General features: G+C 45.1%; 1 protein-coding gene across 4 annotated transcripts in view; it reads right to left on the minus strand.

Annotated features, from left to right (window-relative positions):
• Positions 1–11,895, minus strand: part of hdac6 (histone deacetylase 6) — a 43,699-nt gene extending 31,804 nt beyond the window's left edge. Inside the window, exons 1-4 of one of the 4 annotated variants that reach the window (XM_036989062.2) lie at positions 11,382–11,895; positions 10,753–10,877; positions 9,223–9,336; positions 2,394–2,479 (exon numbers count right to left, since the gene is read on the minus strand). In XM_036989062.2, coding sequence (XP_036844957.2) covers positions 2,394–2,479; positions 9,223–9,336; positions 10,753–10,830 — 278 coding nt within the window. In that variant the 5' untranslated portion in view covers positions 10,831–10,877; positions 11,382–11,895. The remainder of the gene's footprint in view (positions 1–2,393; positions 2,480–9,222; positions 9,337–10,752; positions 10,878–11,381) is intronic. The other 3 variants (XM_036989067.2, XM_090185547.1, XM_090185548.1) reach the window with 3 other exon arrangements.
• Between the last annotated feature and the right edge of the window lie 9,217 nt (positions 11,896–21,112).

The raw sequence follows: 21,112 nt of genomic DNA on the forward strand, positions 1-21,112 counted from the left end.
TTGTTTGGGGTTCCTGTTTGAGGTTGTTTGGGGTTCCTGTTTGAGGTTGTTTGGCGTTGTTTGGGGTACCTTGGGGTTGTTTGGGGTTGTTTGGGGTACTTGTTTGAGGTTGTTTGAGGTTGTTTGGGGTTGTTTGAGGTTGTTTGGGGTACCTTGGGGTTGTTTGGCGTTGTTTGGGGTTCCTGTTTGAGGTTGTTTGGGGTACCTGTTTGGGGTTGTTTGAGGTACCTGTTTGGGGTTGTTTGGGGTACCTTGGGGTTGTTTGGGATTCCTGTTTGAGGTTGTTTGGGGTACCTGTTTGAGGTTGTTTGTGGTTCCTGTTTGAGGTTGTTTGGGGTACCTGTTTGAGGTTGTTTGGGGTACCTGTTTGGGGTTGTTTGGGGTTCCTATTTGGGGTACCTGTTTGAGGTTGTTTGGGGTACCTGTTTGGGGTTGTTTGGGGTTCCTATTTGGGGTACCTGTTTGAGGTTGTTTGGGGTAACTGTTTGGGGTTGTTTGAGGTACCTGTTTGGGGTTGTTTGAGGTACCTGTTTGGGGTTGTTTGGGGTACCTATTTGGGGTACCTGTTTGAGGTTGTTTGGGGTAACTGTTTGGGGTTGTTTGAGGTACCTGTTTGGGGTTGTTTGAGGTACCTGTTTGAGGTTGTTTGGGGTACCTGTTTGGGGTTGTTTGGGGTTCCTATTTGGGGTACCTGTTTGAGGTTGTTTGGGGTACCTGTTTGGGGTTGTTTGGGGTTCCTATTTGGGGTACCTGTTTGAGGTTGTTTGGGGTAACTGTTTGGGGTTGTTTGAGGTACCTGTTTGGGGTTGTTTGGGGTACCTATTTGGGGTACCTGTTTGAGGTTGTTTGGGGTAACTGTTTGGGGTTGTTTGAGGTACCTGTTTGGGGTTGTTTGAGGTACCTGTTTGGGGTTGTTTGGGGTACCTGTTTGGGGTTCCTGTTTGGGGTTCCTGTTTGGCGTTGTTTGGGGTACCTGTTTGGCGTTGTTTGGGGTACCTGTTTGGCGTTGTTTGGGGTACCTGTTTAGTGTTGTTTGGGGTACCTTGGGGTTGTTTGAGGTACCTGTTTGGGGTTGTTTGGGGTACCTGTTTGGGGTACCTGTTTGGGGTACTTGTTTGGGGTTCCTGTTTGGGGTTCCTGTTTGGGGTTCCTGTTTGGGGTTGTTTGGGGTACTTGTTTGAGGTTGTTTCAGTTGCACTACATGACCAAAAGTATGTGGTCACCTGCTCATTGAACATTCCAAAGTCAGGGGCATTAATATGGAGTTGCCCCCCCCCCCTCCCCTTTGCTGCTATAACAGCCTCTCCACTCTTCTATAAAGGCTTTCCAGTAGCTGTTGGAACATTGCTGCGGGGACTTGCTTCCATTCAGCCACAAGAGCATTAGTGAGGTCGGGCACTGATGTTGGGAGATTAGGCCTGGCTCGCAGTCGGCGTTCCAATTCATCCCAAAGGTGTTTGATGGGGTTGAGATCAGGGCTCTGTGCAGGCCAGTCAAGTTCGTTCACACAGATCTCGACAAACCATTTCTGTATGGACCTCGCTTTGTGCATGGGGGCATTGTCATGCTGAAACAGGAAAGGGCCTTCCCCAAACTGTTGCCACAAAGTTGGAAGCACAGAATCATCTAGAATGTAATTGTATGCTGTAGCGTTAAGATTTCCCTTCACTGGAACTAAGGGGCCCGAACCATGAAAAACAGCCCCAGACCATTATTCCTCCTCCACCAAACTTTACAGTTGGCACTATGCATTGGGGCAACATGACTCATCAGAGAACGTATTTCCACTGCTCCAGAGTCCAATGGCGGCGAGCTCTACACCACTCCAGACGACGCTTGGCATTGCGCATGGTGATCTGAGGCTTGTGTGAGGCTGCCCAGCTACGGAAACCCATTTCATGAAGCTCCTGACAAACAGTTCTTATCCTGACGTTGCTTCCAGAGGCAGTTTGGAACTCGGTACCGAGTGTTGTAACTGAGGACAGACTATTTTTTACGCGCTTCAGCACTCTGCGGTCCCGTTCTGTGAGCTTGTGTGGCCTACCACTTCACGGCTGAGCCGATGTTGCTCCTAGATGTTTCCACTTCACTATAAACAGCACTTAACAGTTGACCGGGGGGCAGCTCTAGCAGGGCAGAAATTTGACGAACTGACTTGTTGGAGAGGTGGAATCCTTTGACGGTGCCACGTTGAAAGTCACTGAGTAAGTCAGTAAGGTCGTTCTACTGCCAATGTTTGTCTATGGAGATTGCATGTCTTTGTGCTCCATTTCATGCAGTGGCTGAAATAGCCAAATCCACAAATTTGAAGGGGGTGTCCACATACTTTTGTATAGAGTGTACCCACCTGGAGCAGCAAGGAGACAGACGAACAGGGTTCAGAAAACAATCACCTGGGATCCCAGAGACAGCGATGGTGTGTGAACATGCTGTCAAACACCAGACCAGTCCCTGTGGCTGAAGCCTCGTTACATAGATCCTACACACGAAAACACATGAGCACACACAAAACACATGAGCACACACGGCAACCATAGCCATTAGTGCTGAGCGATAAAGTGCCTTTTGTGGTCGGTTTCAGATTCGGTTCGATTAAATTGGAAAATACACCGTTTTCTATAAAGCTTTCGATTATTAGAATTTATTTATTTTACATGAAATGTGTTATGAAATAATGCCGTTATGATGATTTCAGAGCTTTTTAATGTTGATTCCAAAACCCAAAACGATGCTCTGTCAGGTCTACACTGGGTAGACGTCAATAGTAAATTACAAAATAATAAAACATTTCAGTTGTGTATTTTACTTTGTTTTTATTTGATTCCTTAAAAGTGAACTCATCTCTGCTCAGACAGTAGCTGTCAGCCAGCTAAACTATGTATTATCTCTACCATCTCACGTCATCTCTGTTCTTCCTGTACTGTCTCTAGTCATCCTATTTAGCTAGCCTGACTAAGGATGCTGCAGAGCTGTCTGACTAAACTATGTATTATCTCTACCATCTCACGTTATCTCTGTTCTCCCTGTACTTTACTGTCTCTAGTCATCCTATCTAACTAGCCTGACTAAGGATGCTGCAGAGCTGTCTGACTAAACTATCTCTACCATCTCACGTTATCTCTGTTCTCCCCGTACTTTACTGTCTCTAGTCATCCTATCTAACTAGCCTGACTAAGGATGCTGCAGAGCTGTCTGACTAAACTATGTATTATCTCTACCATCTCACGTTATCTCTGTTCTCCCCGTACTGTACTGTCTCTAGTCATCCTATCTAACTAGCCTGACTAAGGATGCTGCAGAGCTGTCTGACTAAACTATGTATTATCTCTACCATCTCACGTTATCTCTGTTCTCCCCGTACTGTACTGTCTCTAGTCATCCTATCTAACTAGCCTGACTAAGGATGCTGCAGAGCTGTCTGACTAAACTATGTATTATCTCTACCATCTCACGTTATCTCTGTTCTCCCCGTACTGTACTGTCTCTAGTCATCCTATCTAACTAGCCTGACTAAGGATGCTGCAGAGCTGTCTGACTAAACTATGTATTATCTCTACCATCTCACGTTATCTCTATTCTCCCCGTACTGTACTGTCTCTAGTCATCCTATCTAACTAGCCTGACTAAGGATGCTGCAGAGCTGTCTGACTAAACTATCTCACGTTATCTCTGTTCTCCCTGTACTTTACTGTCTCTAGTCATCCTATCTAACTAGCCTGACTAAGGATGCTGCAGAGCTGTCTGACTAAACTATCTCTACCATCTCACGTTATCTCTGTTCTCCCCGTACTTTACTGTCTCTAGTCATCCTATCTAACTAGCCTGACTAAGGATGCTGCAGAGCTGTCTGACTAAACTATGTATTATCTCTACCATCTCACGTTATCTCTGTTCTCCCCGTACTGTACTGTCTCTAGTCATCCTATCTAACTAGCCTGACTAAGGATGCTGCAGAGCTGTCTGACTAAACTATGTATTATCTCTACCATCTCACGTTATCTCTGTTCTCCCCGTACTGTACTGTCTCTAGTCATCCTATCTAACTAGCCTGACTAAGGATGCTGCAGAGCTGTCTGACTAAACTATCTCTGTTCTCCCCGTACTTTACTGTCTCTAGTCATCCTATCTAACTAGCCTGACTAAGGATGCTGCAGAGCTGTCTGACTAAACTATCTCTACCATCTCACGTTATCTCTGTTCTCCCCGTACTGTACTGTCTCTAGTCATCCTATCTAACTAGCCTGACTAAGGATGCTGCAGAGCTGTCTGACTAAACTATCTCTACCATCTCACGTTATCTCTGTTCTCCCCGTACTGTACTGTCTCTAGTCATCCTATCTAACTAGCCTGACTAAGGATGCTGCAGAGCTGTCTGACTAAACTATCTCACATTATCTCTGTTCTCCCTGTACTTTACTGTCTCTAGTCATCCTATCTAACTAGCCTGACTAAGGATGCTGCAGAGCTGTCTGACTAAACTATCTCTACCATCTCACGTTATCTCTGTTCTCCCCGTACTTTACTGTCTCTAGTCATCCTATCTAACTAGCCTGACTAAGGATGCTGCAGAGCTGTCTGACTAAACTATGTATTATCTCTACCATCTCACGTTATCTCTATTCTCCCCGTACTGTACTGTCTCTAGTCATCCTATCTAACTAGCCTGACTAAGGATGCTGCAGAGCTGTCTGACTAAACTATGTATTATCTCTACCATCTCACGTTATCTCTATTCTCCCCGTACTGTACTGTCTCTAGTCATCCTATCTAACTAGCCTGACTAAGGATGCTGCAGAGCTGTCTGACTAAACTATCTCACGTTATCTCTGTTCTCCCTGTACTTTACTGTCTCTAGTCATCCTATCTAACTAGCCTGACTAAGGATGCTGCAGAGCTGTCTGACTAAACTATGTATTATCTCTACCATCTCACGTTATCTCTGTTCTCCCCGTACTGTACTGTCTCTAGTCATCCTATCTAACTAGCCTGACTAAGGATGCTGCAGAGCTGTCTGACTAAACTATCTCTACCATCTCACGTTATCTCTGTTCTCCCCGTACTTTACTGTCTCTAGTCATCCTATCTAACTAGCCTGACTAAGGATGCTGCAGAGCTGTCTGACTAAACTATGTATTATCTCTACCATCTCACGTTATCTCTGTTCTCCCCGTACTGTACTGTCTCTAGTCATCCTATCTAACTAGCCTGACTAAGGATGCTGCAGAGCTGTCTGACTAAACTATGTATTATCTCTACCATCTCACGTTATCTCTGTTCTCCCCGTACTGTACTGTCTCTAGTCATCCTATCTAACTAGCCTGACTAAGGATGCTGCAGAGCTGTCTGACTAAACTATGTATTATCTCTACCATCTCACGTTATCTCTGTTCTCCCCGTACTGTACTGTCTCTAGTCATCCTATCTAACTAGCCTGACTAAGGATGCTGCAGAGCTGTCTGACTAAACTATGTATTATCTCTACCATCTCACGTTATCTCTATTCTCCCCGTACTGTACTGTCTCTAGTCATCCTATCTAACTAGCCTGACTAAGGATGCTGCAGAGCTGTCTGACTAAACTATCTCACGTTATCTCTGTTCTCCCTGTACTTTACTGTCTCTAGTCATCCTATCTAACTAGCCTGACTAAGGATGCTGCAGAGCTGTCTGACTAAACTATCTCTACCATCTCACGTTATCTCTGTTCTCCCCGTACTTTACTGTCTCTAGTCATCCTATCTAACTAGCCTGACTAAGGATGCTGCAGAGCTGTCTGACTAAACTATGTATTATCTCTACCATCTCACGTTATCTCTGTTCTCCCCGTACTGTACTGTCTCTAGTCATCCTATCTAACTAGCCTGACTAAGGATGCTGCAGAGCTGTCTGACTAAACTATGTATTATCTCTACCATCTCACGTTATCTCTGTTCTCCCCGTACTGTACTGTCTCTAGTCATCCTATCTAACTAGCCTGACTAAGGATGCTGCAGAGCTGTCTGACTAAACTATCTCTGTTCTCCCCGTACTTTACTGTCTCTAGTCATCCTATCTAACTAGCCTGACTAAGGATGCTGCAGAGCTGTCTGACTAAACTATCTCTACCATCTCACGTTATCTCTGTTCTCCCCGTACTGTACTGTCTCTAGTCATCCTATCTAACTAGCCTGACTAAGGATGCTGCAGAGCTGTCTGACTAAACTATCTCTACCATCTCACGTTATCTCTGTTCTCCCCGTACTGTACTGTCTCTAGTCATCCTATCTAACTAGCCTGACTAAGGATGCTGCAGAGCTGTCTGACTAAACTATCTCACATTATCTCTGTTCTCCCTGTACTTTACTGTCTCTAGTCATCCTATCTAACTAGCCTGACTAAGGATGCTGCAGAGCTGTCTGACTAAACTATCTCTACCATCTCACGTTATCTCTGTTCTCCCCGTACTTTACTGTCTCTAGTCATCCTATCTAACTAGCCTGACTAAGGATGCTGCAGAGCTGTCTGACTAAACTATGTATTATCTCTACCATCTCACGTTATCTCTGTTCTCCCCGTACTTTACTGTCTCTAGTCATCCTATCTAACTAGCCTGACTAAGGATGCTGCAGAGCTGTCTGACTAAACTATGTATTATCTCTACCATCTCACGTTATCTCTATTCTCCCCGTACTGTACTGTCTCTAGTCATCCTATCTAACTAGCCTGACTAAGGATGCTGCAGAGCTGTCTGACTAAACTATCTCTACCATCTCACGTTATCTCTGTTCTCCCCGTACTGTACTGTCTCTAGTCATCCTATCTAACTAGCCTGACTAAGGATGCTGCAGAGCTGTCTGACTAAACTATCTCACGTTATCTCTGTTCTCCCTGTACTTTACTGTCTCTAGTCATCCTATCTAACTAGCCTGACTAAGGATGCTGCAGAGCTGTCTGACTAAACTATCTCTACCATCTCACGTTATCTCTGTTCTCCCCGTACTTTACTGTCTCTAGTCATCCTATCTAACTAGCCTGACTAAGGATGCTGCAGAGCTGTCTGACTAAACTATGTATTATCTCTACCATCTCACGTTATCTCTATTCTCCCCGTACTGTACTGTCTCTAGTCATCCTATCTAACTAGCCTGACTAAGGATGCTGCAGAGCTGTCTGACTAAACTATGTATTATCTCTACCATCTCACGTTATCTCTATTCTCCCCGTACTGTACTGTCTCTAGTCATCCTATCTAACTAGCCTGACTAAGGATGCTGCAGAGCTGTCTGACTAAACTATCTCTACCATCTCACGTTATCTCTGTTCTCCCCGTACTGTACTGTCTCTAGTCATCCTATCTAACTAGCCTGACTAAGGATGCTGCAGAGCTGTCTGACTAAACTATCTCACGTTATCTCTGTTCTCCCTGTACTTTACTGTCTCTAGTCATCCTATCTAACTAGCCTGACTAAGGATGCTGCAGAGCTGTCTGACTAAACTATGTATTATCTCTACCATCTCACGTTATCTCTATTCTCCCCGTACTGTACTGTCTCTAGTCATCCTATCTAACTAGCCTGACTAAGGATGCTGCAGAGCTGTCTGACTAAACTATCTCTACCATCTCACGTTATCTCTGTTCTCCCCGTACTGTACTGTCTCTAGTCATCCTATCTAACTAGCCTGACTAAGGATGCTGCAGAGCTGTCTGACTAAACTATCTCACGTTATCTCTGTTCTCCCTGTACTTTACTGTCTCTAGTCATCCTATCTAACTAGCCTGACTAAGGATGCTGCAGAGCTGTCTGACTAAACTATCTCTACCATCTCACGTTATCTCTGTTCTCCCCGTACTTTACTGTCTCTAGTCATCCTATCTAACTAGCCTGACTAAGGATGCTGCAGAGCTGTCTGACTAAACTATGTATTATCTCTACCATCTCACGTTATCTCTATTCTCCCCGTACTGTACTGTCTCTAGTCATCCTATCTAACTAGCCTGACTAAGGATGCTGCAGAGCTGTCTGACTAAACTATGTATTATCTCTACCATCTCACGTTATCTCTATTCTCCCCGTACTGTACTGTCTCTAGTCATCCTATCTAACTAGCCTGACTAAGGATGCTGCAGAGCTGTCTGACTAAACTATGTATTATCTCTACCATCTCACGTTATCTCTGTTCTCCCCGTACTGTACTGTCTCTAGTCATCCTATCTAACTAGCCTGACTAAGGATGCTGCAGAGCTGTCTGACTAAACTATGTATTATCTCTACCATCTCACGTTATCTCTGTTCTTCCTGTACTTTACTGTCTCTAGTCATCCTATCTAACTAGCCTGACTAAGGATGCTGCAGAGCTGTCTGAGTAAACCAGTTTACAAGGCATACTTTCACAAACTCTTTCTATCCCTCTCTCTCCTCATTGTGTTGTGTACATTCCTCTCTCATACGGTCCATAAGGCCTGTGTGTATCTAACCTACAGATCGTAGCTGGAATGAACAGGCGCAATGGATTATGGTCATTGTAGTTAATTACCACGTTTCTGCACTGAACTCTGCTGAATATTTGCTTCGTGAAACTACAACAACTAACTTCAGCCCAGCGTCCCACACGGTTCGTGACATGATTTCTCTCTAGAGAAACGGCGTGTTTTCGGCTCACACAAAGACTAAACGGAAGTTAAGTAATTGGACCACGTCGATCAGATAGTTGTTGAATAACGGGGGAAAGTCAATCGCTCAGCACTAGCAGACAATGAGTGATGAGGATATAATGTGTTCAGAAAACATTATGTAAATAGCCTAAAATGTTAGAAACCTGTTTCCTCTCCATCTCTCTAGATGTACTGTTTCCTCTACATCTCTACTGTTTAATCTCCATCTCTCTAGATTCACTGTTTCCTCTCTAGATTCACTGTTCTCTCCATCTCTCTAGATTCACTGTTTCCTCTCCATCTCTCTAGATTTACTGTTTCCTCTCTAGATTCACTGTTTCCTCTCCATATCTCTAGAATCACTGTTTCCTCTCTAGATTTCCTGTTTCCTCTCCATCTCTCTAGATTCACTGTTTCCTCTCCATCTCTACTGTTTCCTCTCCATCTCCACTGTTTCCTCTCCATCTCTCTAGATTATCTGTTTCCTCTCCATCTCTCTAGATTTCACTGTTTCCTCTCTAGATTCACTAGACAAATGTAAAACTCTTTCTCCCACATGTCATTTCCCTTTAGGCTTCCTCTCTAAAGTACCAGCTTGTTCAGTTGATTGGCTATGTCCTCTTCTCCTTTACTTCTGTCCATTCTTCCTCTCCTCCGAGTCTCCTGCAGGTTGCTCGTCTTCTTCCGGGTCTTGCCGCTCTCCTTCTGAGGCAGAGGTGAGTAACAGACAGAGGTTAGGCAATCAATGAAGACTGTTGTTGTTGTTGTCCCAGTAAAATAACTCTCCCAAGTGATTAGGAGACCACTAAGAGTGAAAAACAGACTGAAGATGTTTGAAGAAATGACCCTGTCTTGTAGAGTGAATGTCTGCGTGTGGAACAACAGCTTTCAGGGGAGTCTAAAGGTATCTCTCAACGTGATCAAACTCCACCATCAACACGGTGATCATTAACAGCCACATCTGTGTCTTAAATAGCACATTAATCCCTTTATAGTGCACTACTGTTGGCCAGGACCCTATGAGCCCTGGTCAAAAGCACTGCATAGGCAATAGGGTACCGTTTGGAACAAAAGCAATGACTACGGCATCACATCTAACTGGCTTATCTGTGGCAGGGGTGACAAGCCCTCCTCCTGAAGAGCTATTGGAAGTGCAGAATTTTGTTGCAACCCTGCTTTAACACACCTGATTCTAGTAGTCTGCTGCTTCTCATGTCCTTGGTCGGTTGAATCACGTGTGTTTATGTTAGGTTAAAGCTTGCACAGCCAGTTGGGTCACCGAGAACGAGGGTTTTAGAATACTAGAATGGTTTTGAACCTTCTCATGATGGTCCAAAAGTCAGCCATGTTGGACAGGGAGTTGGTCAACGATGGTGTTACCAGTACTGTGATAAGATAGTGTAAACTAATGTCCTTGAAGAACTTATCTGCACTGTATGTTTGTTAGCTAGCGTAGCCAGTCAAGTTTTAGAGGAATGACCCCATTATTGATTTCTAATTAACTGCCAATATGCCAACATTCCATTCAAACAAATGCTGTCAATCAACAGCCTGGAACTGAATCAAATCAGTTGATGGGACTTAGACAAGATGTAAATACAACTGATATTGTATCATATAATAGCACTTCCAGTTTCCCAAGAAAATTTTAAAAAATGGAGACATTTATGGTCTGTTTACATATATATTAGAGGCTATTTATACAGAAAACGTGTATAAACCCCTTATAAAACTGCATTTATGATTATATGACAATATTTAATGTTGATAATGATTTTGTTAAACTATGTCTGATATATCACATGCCTTTGTTTTATTTTCCTATATATGAAGAAAAAAAATCAGGATTATGCCTCTACTGCCATTCATTCCAATTAGACAGGTTTGGATTTCTACCTGACCAAAATGGCTGCCATTTCCACCCCCATTCTGGAACCTTGAGTGTTTATGACATTGCTCCTCTTGGTAATTTAATAGGATCTCTGTTGTTAGCCATCCCTGATACAGCCTACAGTCAAGAGTGAGCTGCAGTGAGTCTACTTATAGATAGATGGTGGCTAGCTCTATTCACTTCGTATCACGGACATGTAGACAGACTCTTAATTCTCGGGTATATCTTACTTTGGCTGCGTTGTTGTCCGGTGACTTTGACGTGCGAGGGGAACGTCTGACAGACCTGGGCTCTGGCACAGACTCCATGCTGCAGCAGATACACTACCGTCCACAGAAACACCTATACACACACCCTACAACATATATCAACAAAGGTCAATAGTTGATGATAACAGATCATTTCTGTTCCGTTTGGAAATCATGGAACCCTAATGAATAATCAATGGTGTCGTGTGGGCTTTGAAAGCATCACTTTTTCCAGGAAGATGGGGGCTGTGTGTTTTGAAACGTCATTTTTTGGACAGGTGATTTCACTTTCTCATGTTGCCACAGACAGATCCCAATTCTAGCCAGTTTACCCGTTACAAGCCGGTAGATATGGCTAACGTTACAAATCAAAAGCGGTCATTGTATCCGTATCAACTCGTCAAAAGGTGTTTTTTTTTAAGAAAACAAGCCGCAACAACGTCTCATCAGTGGTTAACGTTAGCCGATGCTTAGCTATAACTTCAAGACTAACGTTGAACTAAAAAAATACTCTCCAAACCCCTAATTCAAATAATTGTAGTCATTTTTCAGAGCACAACATTACAATAAAAATAGAGCGTAGAGACAATAACACCGTACACTTGACTTACACTTGATGTTCCGCCTTACCAAACCCTCCGTCTGAGCGCGAAGTGGAGCGACAACAACGTCGCACAGAAATGACGTCGGCAATGACCACACTCCGGAGTGTAATCATTAGTACCAAACAGTTGCAAAAAAAAAACAACACACTTTCAATTTGAGAAATTCAGGTATGTCCCTTCCCGTTTCGTTCAGGTTGCTTCCGTTTAAGAAATGTTTTTTTTTTTACAACAGAATCGACGTAATGAATGCGCCCCCAGTGCATGACGCGTCTTTGAATGGAGTATGTACAAAGTATCTATTTGAGGTCGCTGTTACAATACAAGTGAAGCCCACGGGATATAAACACGGGGGTTGTGTGAGTTCTTCTGTGCAATGCTTTGTGGTCCGTGTGTGATGTTTTCTGGTCTGGTCCAATGCCAACCAAAATAATCCTAGTGTAACGACCCGGGGGTTATAGGCGCTGATACCGACTCTGTCGCTCGAGCCTGCTGTCACGGAACGGTCCATAGCGCGCTGGACTTCGGCCTAGAAGGTCAAGGGTTCGGGTCCTGCTCCCTGCCTGTTTCATTACAAAACCATTGACTTTTCTACAAGGAATTTGTCTCTACACTAACTCACTAATGAAGGACTAGAGGTTAAAATACCTGGTATTTTTTTCCTTCTAATCTCTGTTACATTTAGGCCGAATAGTGCTTGGATTATCAGAAGTAATGCATATTTCTCCTATAATTCATTATGACTTTTTGTATATTATTTTTGCATAAATGTCTTCCTTTTTTAATTAAAAATATATATTTCCTTTGCCCTCACTGTGAGCATATGTTGGCTCAATACCATTTGAATAAAAGTCTACAACCAACAGTTGAACTGAGGATACAAGCATGTGAATGTGTTTCAGTCGGATACAGTGAGAGGCCTGCTGAGAGGTGGGAGTCAGGATCTTCCTGGTACCACGACACTGCATCTTCCTGGTACCATGACGACACCGCATCTTCCTGGTACCATGACGACACCGCATCTTCCTGGTACCATGGCGACACCGCATTTTCCTGGTACCATGACGACACTGCATCTTCCTGGTACCACGACACTGCATCTTCCTGGTACCACGACACTGTTTTACAGGAATCCCTAATAGTATCAAATCAAAATCAAATTTATTTATATAGCCCTTCGTACATCAGCTGATATCTCAAAGTGCTGTACAGAAACCCAGCCAAAAACCCCAAACAGCAAGCAATGCAGGTGTAGAAGCACGGTGGCTAGGAAAAACTCCCTAGAAAGGCCAAAACCTAGGAAGAAACCTAGAGAGGAACCAGGCTGTGGGGTGGCCAGTCCTCTTCTGGCTGTGCCGGGTGGAGATTATAACAGAACATGGCCAAGATGTTCAAATGTTCATAAATGACCAGCATGGTCCAATAATAATAAGGCAGAACAGTTGAAACTGGAGCAGCAGCACAGCCAGGTGGACTGGGAACAGCAAGGAGTCATCATGTCAGGTAGTCCTGAGGCATGGTCCTAGGACTCAGGTCCTCCGAGAGAGAGAAAGAAAGAGAGAATTAGAGAGAGCACACTTAAATTCACACAGGACACAGAATAGGACAGGAGAAGTACTCCAGATATAACAAACTGACCCTAGCCCCCCGACACATAAACTACTGCAGCATAAATACTGGAGGCTGAGACAGGAGGGGTCAGGAGACACTGTGGCCCCGTCCGAGGACACCCCCGGACAGGGCCAAACAGGAAGGATATAACCCCACCCACTTTGCCAAAGCACAGCCCCCACACCACTAGAGGGATATCTTCAACCACCAACTTACCATCCTGAGACAAGGCTGAGTATAGCCCACAAAGATCTCCGCCACGGCACAACCCAAGGGGGGGGGGGGGGGGGCGCCAACCCAGACAGGATGATCACATCAGTGACTCAACCCACTCAGGTGACGCACCCCTCCCAGGGACGGTATGAGAGAGCCCCAATAAGCCAGTGACTCAGCCCCTGTAATAGGGTTAGAGGCAGATAATCCCAGTGGAAAGAGGGGAACCAGCACCAGGCAGAGACAGCAAGGGCGGTTCGTTGCTCCAGAGCCTTTCCGTTCACCTTCCCACTCCTGGGCCAGACTACACTCAATCATATGACCCACTGAAGAGATGAGTCTTCAGTAAAGACTTAAAGGTTGAGACAGAGTTTGCGTCTCTGACATGGGTAGGCAGACCGTTCCATAAAAATGGAGCTCTATAGGAGAAAGCCCTGCCTCCAGCTGTTTGCTTAGAAATTCTAGGGACAATTAGGAGGCCTGCGTCTTGTGACCGTAGCGTACGTGTAGGTATGTACGGCAGGACCAAATCAGAGAGAAAGGTAGGAGCAAGCCCATGTCATGCTTTGTAGGTTAGCAGTAAAACCTTGAAATCAGCCCTTGCCTTGACAGGAAGCCAGTGTAGAGAGGCTAGCACCAGAGTAATATGATCACATTTTTTGGTTCTAGTCAGGATTCTAGCAGCCGTATTTATTTTTAATTTTTGTTTTTAATTTTATTTTTAAACTGAAGTTTATTTAGTGCTAATAGTAGAACTTGATGATTTGTTCATAGGATATAGTATAATGATTTTTTTTTTAATACTATGTGTCTTGGATATATTTATTCATTTTATTTAACTAGGAAAGTCAGTTAAGAACAAATTCTTATTTACAATGACGGCCTCCGCCCCGAGCCAAACCTGGACGACGCCGGGCCAATTGTGCGCCGCCCCTATGGGACTCCCAATCACGGCCGGATGTGAAACAGCCTGGATTCGAACCAGGGACTGTAGTGGCGCCTCTTGCACTGAGATGCAGTGCCTTTAGACCGCCGCAGCGCCACTCAGGAGCCCTGTACACAACAGGAGGCTGCGGAGGGGAAAGACGGCTCATAGTAATGACTGGAATGGAGTGAATGGAACGGTATCAACCAGCCACCTATGAGATATACTGATACACTGACTATAACACAGCTCCCTTTTCTTCTTAAGCTACAAAAGCTGTAGGACATTTATTTTCTATAGTGAGAGTACGGGGCTGAAACTTCCGTCATCATGAAGTGCTTTGAGAGACTAGTCAAGGACCATATCACCTCCACCCTACCTGACACCCTAGACCCACTCCAATTTGCTTACCGCCCAAATAGGTCCACAGACGATGCAATCTCAACCACACTGCACACTGCCCTAACCCATCTGGACAAGAGGAATACCTATGTGAGAATGCTGTTCGTCGACTACAGCTCGGCATTTAACACCATAGTGCCCTCCAAGCTCGTCATCAAGCTCGAGACCCTGGGTCTCGACCCCGCCCTGTGCAACTGGGTACTGGACTTCCTGACGGGCCACCCCCAGGTGGTGAGGGTAGGCAACAACATCTCCACCCCGCTGATCCTCAACACTGGGGCCCCACAAGGGTGCGTTCTGAGCCCTGTATCACCGCCTGGTACGGCAACTGCTCCGCCCACAACCGTAAGGCTCTCCAGAGGGTAGTGAGGTCTGCACAACGCATCACCGGGGGCAAACTACCTGCCCTCCAGGACATCTACACCACCCGATGTCACAGGAAGGCCATAAAGATCATCAAGGACACCAACCACCCGAGCCACTGCCTGTTCACCCCGCTATCATCCAGAAGGCGAGGTCAGTACAGGTGCATCAAAGCTGGGACCGAGAGACTGAAAAACAGCTTCTATCTCAAGGCCATCAGACTGTTAAACAGCCAGGCTTTTGTATAGCGAGAGTACGGGGCTGGAACTATACAGGTCAATCACACAGAGAGATGTGGCTTTTCTATAGCGAGAGTACGGGGCTGGAACTATACAGCTCAATCACACAGAGAGATGTGGCTTTTCTATAGTGAGAGTACGGGGCTGGAACTATACAGGTCACTCACACAGAGAGATGTTGCTTTTCTATAGTGAGAGTACGGGGCTGGAACTATACAGGTCACTCACACAGAGAGATGTGGCTTTTCTATAGTGAGAGTACGGGGCTGGAACTATACAGGTCAATCACACAGAGAGATGTGGCTTTTCTATAGTGAGAGTACGGGGCTGGAACTATACAGGTCAATCACACAGAGAGATGTGGCTTTTCTATAGTGAGAGTACGGGGCTGGAACTATACAGGTCAATCACACAGAGAGATGTGGCTTTTCTATAGTGAGAGTACGGGGCTGGAACTATACAGGTGATTTTTAACCAACGTGTAGTGACCGACCAACTGTTTATTTAGCTTCCAGAGAAATTAGAATAAGGTGGCCAGGAGTGAGGTTTATGGGTGGGAGGGGTTGAACTTGAACTAAAATAACATGTCCATCCACTTTAAAAGTCATTACCGCAACGAGAAAACTGCTGAAAACAAAACGACTCGCCTGATTTTAGTGTAACCATTCTTCTTGTGAAATCCCTTGAAAAGCTACAAAAGCTGTAGGACATTTATTTTGAAAATCTTTACACCAGACCTATAAGCCTATTCAGGGAAAGAACAAGGCTTGCTCTTGCTAATCACTGCATGTAAAACAGGCCTACCAGCATAAGCCAAATTAACTGTCGGAAAAAGTTTGAGGAGAGAAAGTGCATTGGTGTGATCACTTATGGCAGGTGATATAGCATTGTTGCACTGATGCATTGTAAATAGTTGCACTGGACAGAAAGAGAGATGAGCACAGTGAAAAATAATATCCAAAGGAATTGACAACCATTAGAAAAAAATATAAATGACTTGCAAACCACTTAAGCAACGAGGCAATGTAGATGTATCAGTATAACTTTAGACCGTCCCCTCGCCCATACCCGGGAGGCGGTGTAACTTTAGATCGTCCCCTCGCCCATACCCGGGAGGCGGTGTAACTTTAGACCGTCCCCGTCCCCCCGTGAACCAGGGACCCTCTGCACACATCAACAACAGCCACCCACGAAGCATCGTTACCCATCGCTCCACAAAAGCCACGGCCCTTGCAGAGCAAGGGGAACTACTACTTCAAGGTCTCAGAGCAAGTGACGTCACCGATTGAAACGCTATTTAGCGCGAACCACCGCTAACTAAGCTAGCCGTTTCACATCCGTTACACCAGCACCACCGCTAACTAAGCTAGCCATTTCACATCCGTTACACCAGAACCACCGCTAACTAAGCTAGCCGTTTCACATCCGTTACATTGACATGCTGTAAAATATATTTTATTTAACTAGGCGTTTCAGATAACAACAAATTCTTATTTTACAATGACGGCCTACCCCCGCAAAACCTGTGCGCTGCTCTATGGGACTCCCAACCACGGCCGGTTGTGACACAGCTTGGAATCGAACCAGGGTCTGTAGTGACGCCTGTAGCACTGAGATGCAGTGTCTTAGACCCGCTGCACCACTAGGAATAAATAAAAAAGATGAGCAGGCTAACAGCGTTTGTTGTTGAATTGCTACATTTAAATACGAGTTACTATATTATTTTACATTAGGCCTACGTGTACATTGAAGTAGCCTATTATTTGCAGTCCCGATGACAAATAACTGAATAGGCAGAGTGCAGTAGCCTAGGAGGCCTTAATCAGTTGATTGGCAGGTGTATAGATCGACAAACGTTCCTCTACTGTGGATGCTCACAAAGGTTCTATAGTTAGGCTACGTAGCCTATAGTTTGTTACACTTACACCTGTTTACGTTACTTTTATGCTCTATAAATTACTGTTTATAATTTATTTGTAATTTACAATTTATAAATTGATTTGCCAACCCATCGGGGACGTAAAGCGGAAGTCAAATCCATCGATTCCGTTTGCTTGCTGCGCCAATAGCAACATTACAGGGTCTGTAGTGACCCTAAACAGAGGGTACACAGTAGCAGAATGCCTGACCACTGTGACTGACCCAATAGCAACATTACAGGGTCTGTAGTGACCCTAAACAGAGGGTACACAGTAGCAGAATGCCTGACCACTGTGACTGACCCAATAGCAACATTACAGGGTCTGTAGTGACCCTAAACAGAGGGTACACAGTAGCAGAATGCCTGACCACTGTGACTGACCCAATAGCAACATTACAGGGTCTGTAGTGACCCTAAACAGAGGGTACACAGTAGCAGAATACCTGACCACTGTGACTGACCCAATAGCAACATTTGAAAATGAGTTGGATCCCAATTTAACAATCATTCTATAGGATAAAACATTGCAAAGTACTTCAGAGCAGTTTAATCAACCTGTATCAATCACATCGAGGGCAGTGATTGGGGACATTGCCCTGTGTAGGGTGCCGTCTTTCGGATGGGATGTTAAACGGGTGTCCTGACTCTCTGAGGTCATTAAAGATCCCATGGCACTTATCGTAAGAGTAGGGCGTGTTAACCCTGGTGTCCTGACTCTCTGAGGTCATTAAAGATCCCATGGCACTTATCGTAAGAGTAGGGGTGTTAACCCCTGGTGTCCTGGCTAAATTCCCAATCTGGCCCTCAAACCATCACGGTCACCTAATAATCCCCAGTTTACAATTGGCTCATTCATACCCTTCCTCCTCTCCCCTGTAACTATTCCCCAGGTCGTTGCTGCAAATGAGAACGTGTTCTCAGTCAACTTACCTGGTAAAATAACGGATAAATAAAATAAAATAAATAAATGTATTTAGAGGCCACGTTTCTAGAAGCATGTTTCTTTGCATACTACAGTGCAACAATATCCATTATGAGGCTAAAGTCTCATTGTCAAAATAGCTAAATGTGAAAGTGGTTACAATGGTTTGATGAACGATAACCAGTATAGTTCTGTAAATAGCACCGAGGCCAGACCAAGATGGCTGCCTTTGCACGTTGTAGAGAGACATCAGCAGTGTTTCCTTCATAGCAAAGCCAGGCTGGCTGAGTGGCACACTGTACTGCAGGCCAAAATGGAGGATGAGTTGCACACTGTACTGCAGGCCAAAATGGAGGATGAGTGGCACACTGTACTGCACCAAAATGTAGGATGAGTGGCACACTATACTGCACCAAAATGTAGGATGAGTGGCACACTATACTGCACCAAAATGGAGGATGAGTGGCACACTATACTGCAGGCCAAAATGGATAATGAGTGGCACACTATACTGCACCAAAATGGAGGATTAGTGGCACACTGTACTGCACCAAAATGGAGGATGAGTGGCACACTGTACTGCAGGCCAAAATGGAGGATGAGTGGCATACTATACTGCACCAAAATGGAGGATGAGTGGCACACTATACTGCACCAAAATGGAGGATGAGTGGCACACTATACTGCACCAAAATGGAGGATGAGTGGCACACTGTACTGCAGGCCAAAATGGAGGATGAGTGGCACACTATACTGCACCAAAATGTAGGATGAGTGGCACACTATACTGCAGGCCAAAATGGAGGATGAGTGGCACACTGTACTGCACCAAAATGGAGGATGAGTGGCACACTGTACTGCACCAAAATGTAGGATGAGTGGCACACTATACTGCAGGCCAAAATGGAGGATGAGTGGCACACTATACTGCACCAAAATGTAGGATGAGTGGCACACTATACTGCACCAAAATGGAGGATGAATGGCACACTGTACTGCACCAAAATGGAGGATGAGTGGCACACTATACTGCAGGCCAAAATGGAGGATGAGTGGCACACTATACTGCACCAAAATGTAGGATGAGTGGCACACTATACTGCAGGCCAAAATGGAGGATGAATGGCACACTGTACTGCACCAAAATGGAGGATGAGTGGCACACTATACTGCAGGCCAAAATGGAGGATGAGTGGCACACTATACTGCACCAAAATGTAGGATGAGTGGCACACTATACTGCACCAAAATGGAGGATGAGTGGCACACTGTACTGCACCAAAATGGAGGATGAGTGGCACACTATACTGCAGGCCAAAATGGAGGATGAGTGGCACACTATACTGCACCAAAATGTAGGTTGAGTGGCACACTGTACTGCACCAAAATGGAGGATGAGTGGCACACTGTACTGCACCAAAATGGAGGATGAGTGGCACACTATACTGCAGGCCAAAATGGATAATGAGTGGCACACTATACTGCACCAAAATGGAGGATGAGTGGCACACTGTACTGCACCAAAATGGAGGATGAGTGGCACACTGTACTGCAGGCCAAAATGGAGGATGAGTGGCACACTATACTGCACCAAAATGGAGGATGAGTGGCACACTATACTGCACCAAAATGGAGGATGAGTGGCACACTATACTGCACCAAAATGGAGGATGAGTGGCACACTATACTGCACCAAAATGTAGGATGAGTGGCACACTATACTGCAGGCCAAAATGGAGGATGAGTGGCACACTGTACTGCACCAAAATGGAGGATGAGTGGCACACTGTACTGCACCAAAATGGAGGATGAGTGGCACACTATACTGCAGGCCAAAATGGAGGATGAGTGGCACACTATACTGCACCAAAATGTAGGATGAGTGGCACACTATACTGCACCAAAATGGAGGATGAATGGCACACTGTACTGCACCAAAATGGAGGATGAGTGGCACACTATACTGCAGGCCAAAATGGAGGATGAGTGGCACACTATACTGCACCAAAATGTAGGATGAGTGGCACACTATACTGCAGGCCAAAATGGAGGATGAGTGGCACACTGTACTGCACCAAAATGGAGGATGAGTGGCACACTATACTGCACCAAAATGTAGGATGAGTGGCACACTATACTGCAGGCCAAAATGGAGGATGAGTGGCACACTGTACTGCACCAAAATGGAGGATGAGTGGCACACTGTACTGCACCAAAATGGAGGATGAGTGGCACACTATACTGCAGGCCAAAATGGAGGATGAGTGGCACACTATACTGCACCAAAATGTAGGATGAGTGGCACACTATACTGCAGGCCACAATGGAGGATGAATGGCACACTGTACTGCACCAAAATGGAGGATGAGTGGCACACTATACTGCAGGCCAAAATGGAGGATGAGTGGCACACTATACTGCACCAAAATGTAGGATGAGTGGCACACTATACTGCACCAAAATGGAGGATGAGTGGCACACTGTACTGCACCAAAATGTAGGATGAGTGGCACACTATACTGCAGGCCAAAATGGAGGATGAGTGGCACACTATACTGCAGGCCAAAATGGAGGATGAGTGGCACACTATACTGCACCAAAATGTAGGATGAGTGGCACACTATACTGCACCAAAATGGAGGCTAAGAGGCACACTGTACTGCACCAAAATGGAGGCTAAGAGGCACACTGTACTGCACCAAAATGGAGGCTAAGAGGCACACTGTACTGCACCGAAATGGAGGCTAAGAGGCACACTGTACTGCACCAAAATGGAGGCTAAGAGGCACACTATACTGCACCAAAATGGAGGATGAGTGGCACAATCATTCAGGCTGCAGCTGTTTAAAGACTTTAGTCTGGTAAACGCATCCGACCTAAGAACATTTCCGAATGGTACTCTGAAGTATCCATTACAACAAGTACAACCACTTCTGGGGAACGAAACCAGAGACTCTCTGATGAACTATTATCCAGCAGACGGACCGGCGATCGCAGAGAGGGACAACAAAGGCATACACTCGTAAATATGTACGTTTCAAATTTATTTTCGAATGATCGGTTGTTCGTGTTAAAAGTTTTAGCATTTCATGACGGTAGTTATCAACTGTATTACAGTGAATCCTCTCGAGTTTCCCGCTCTTG

The sequence above is a fragment of the Oncorhynchus mykiss genome, chromosome 9 (assembly GCF_057628025.1).
Source record: "Oncorhynchus mykiss isolate SJ-2025 chromosome 9, ASM5762802v1, whole genome shotgun sequence".
In the NCBI taxonomy this organism is placed as follows: Eukaryota; Metazoa; Chordata; class Actinopteri; order Salmoniformes; family Salmonidae; genus Oncorhynchus; species Oncorhynchus mykiss.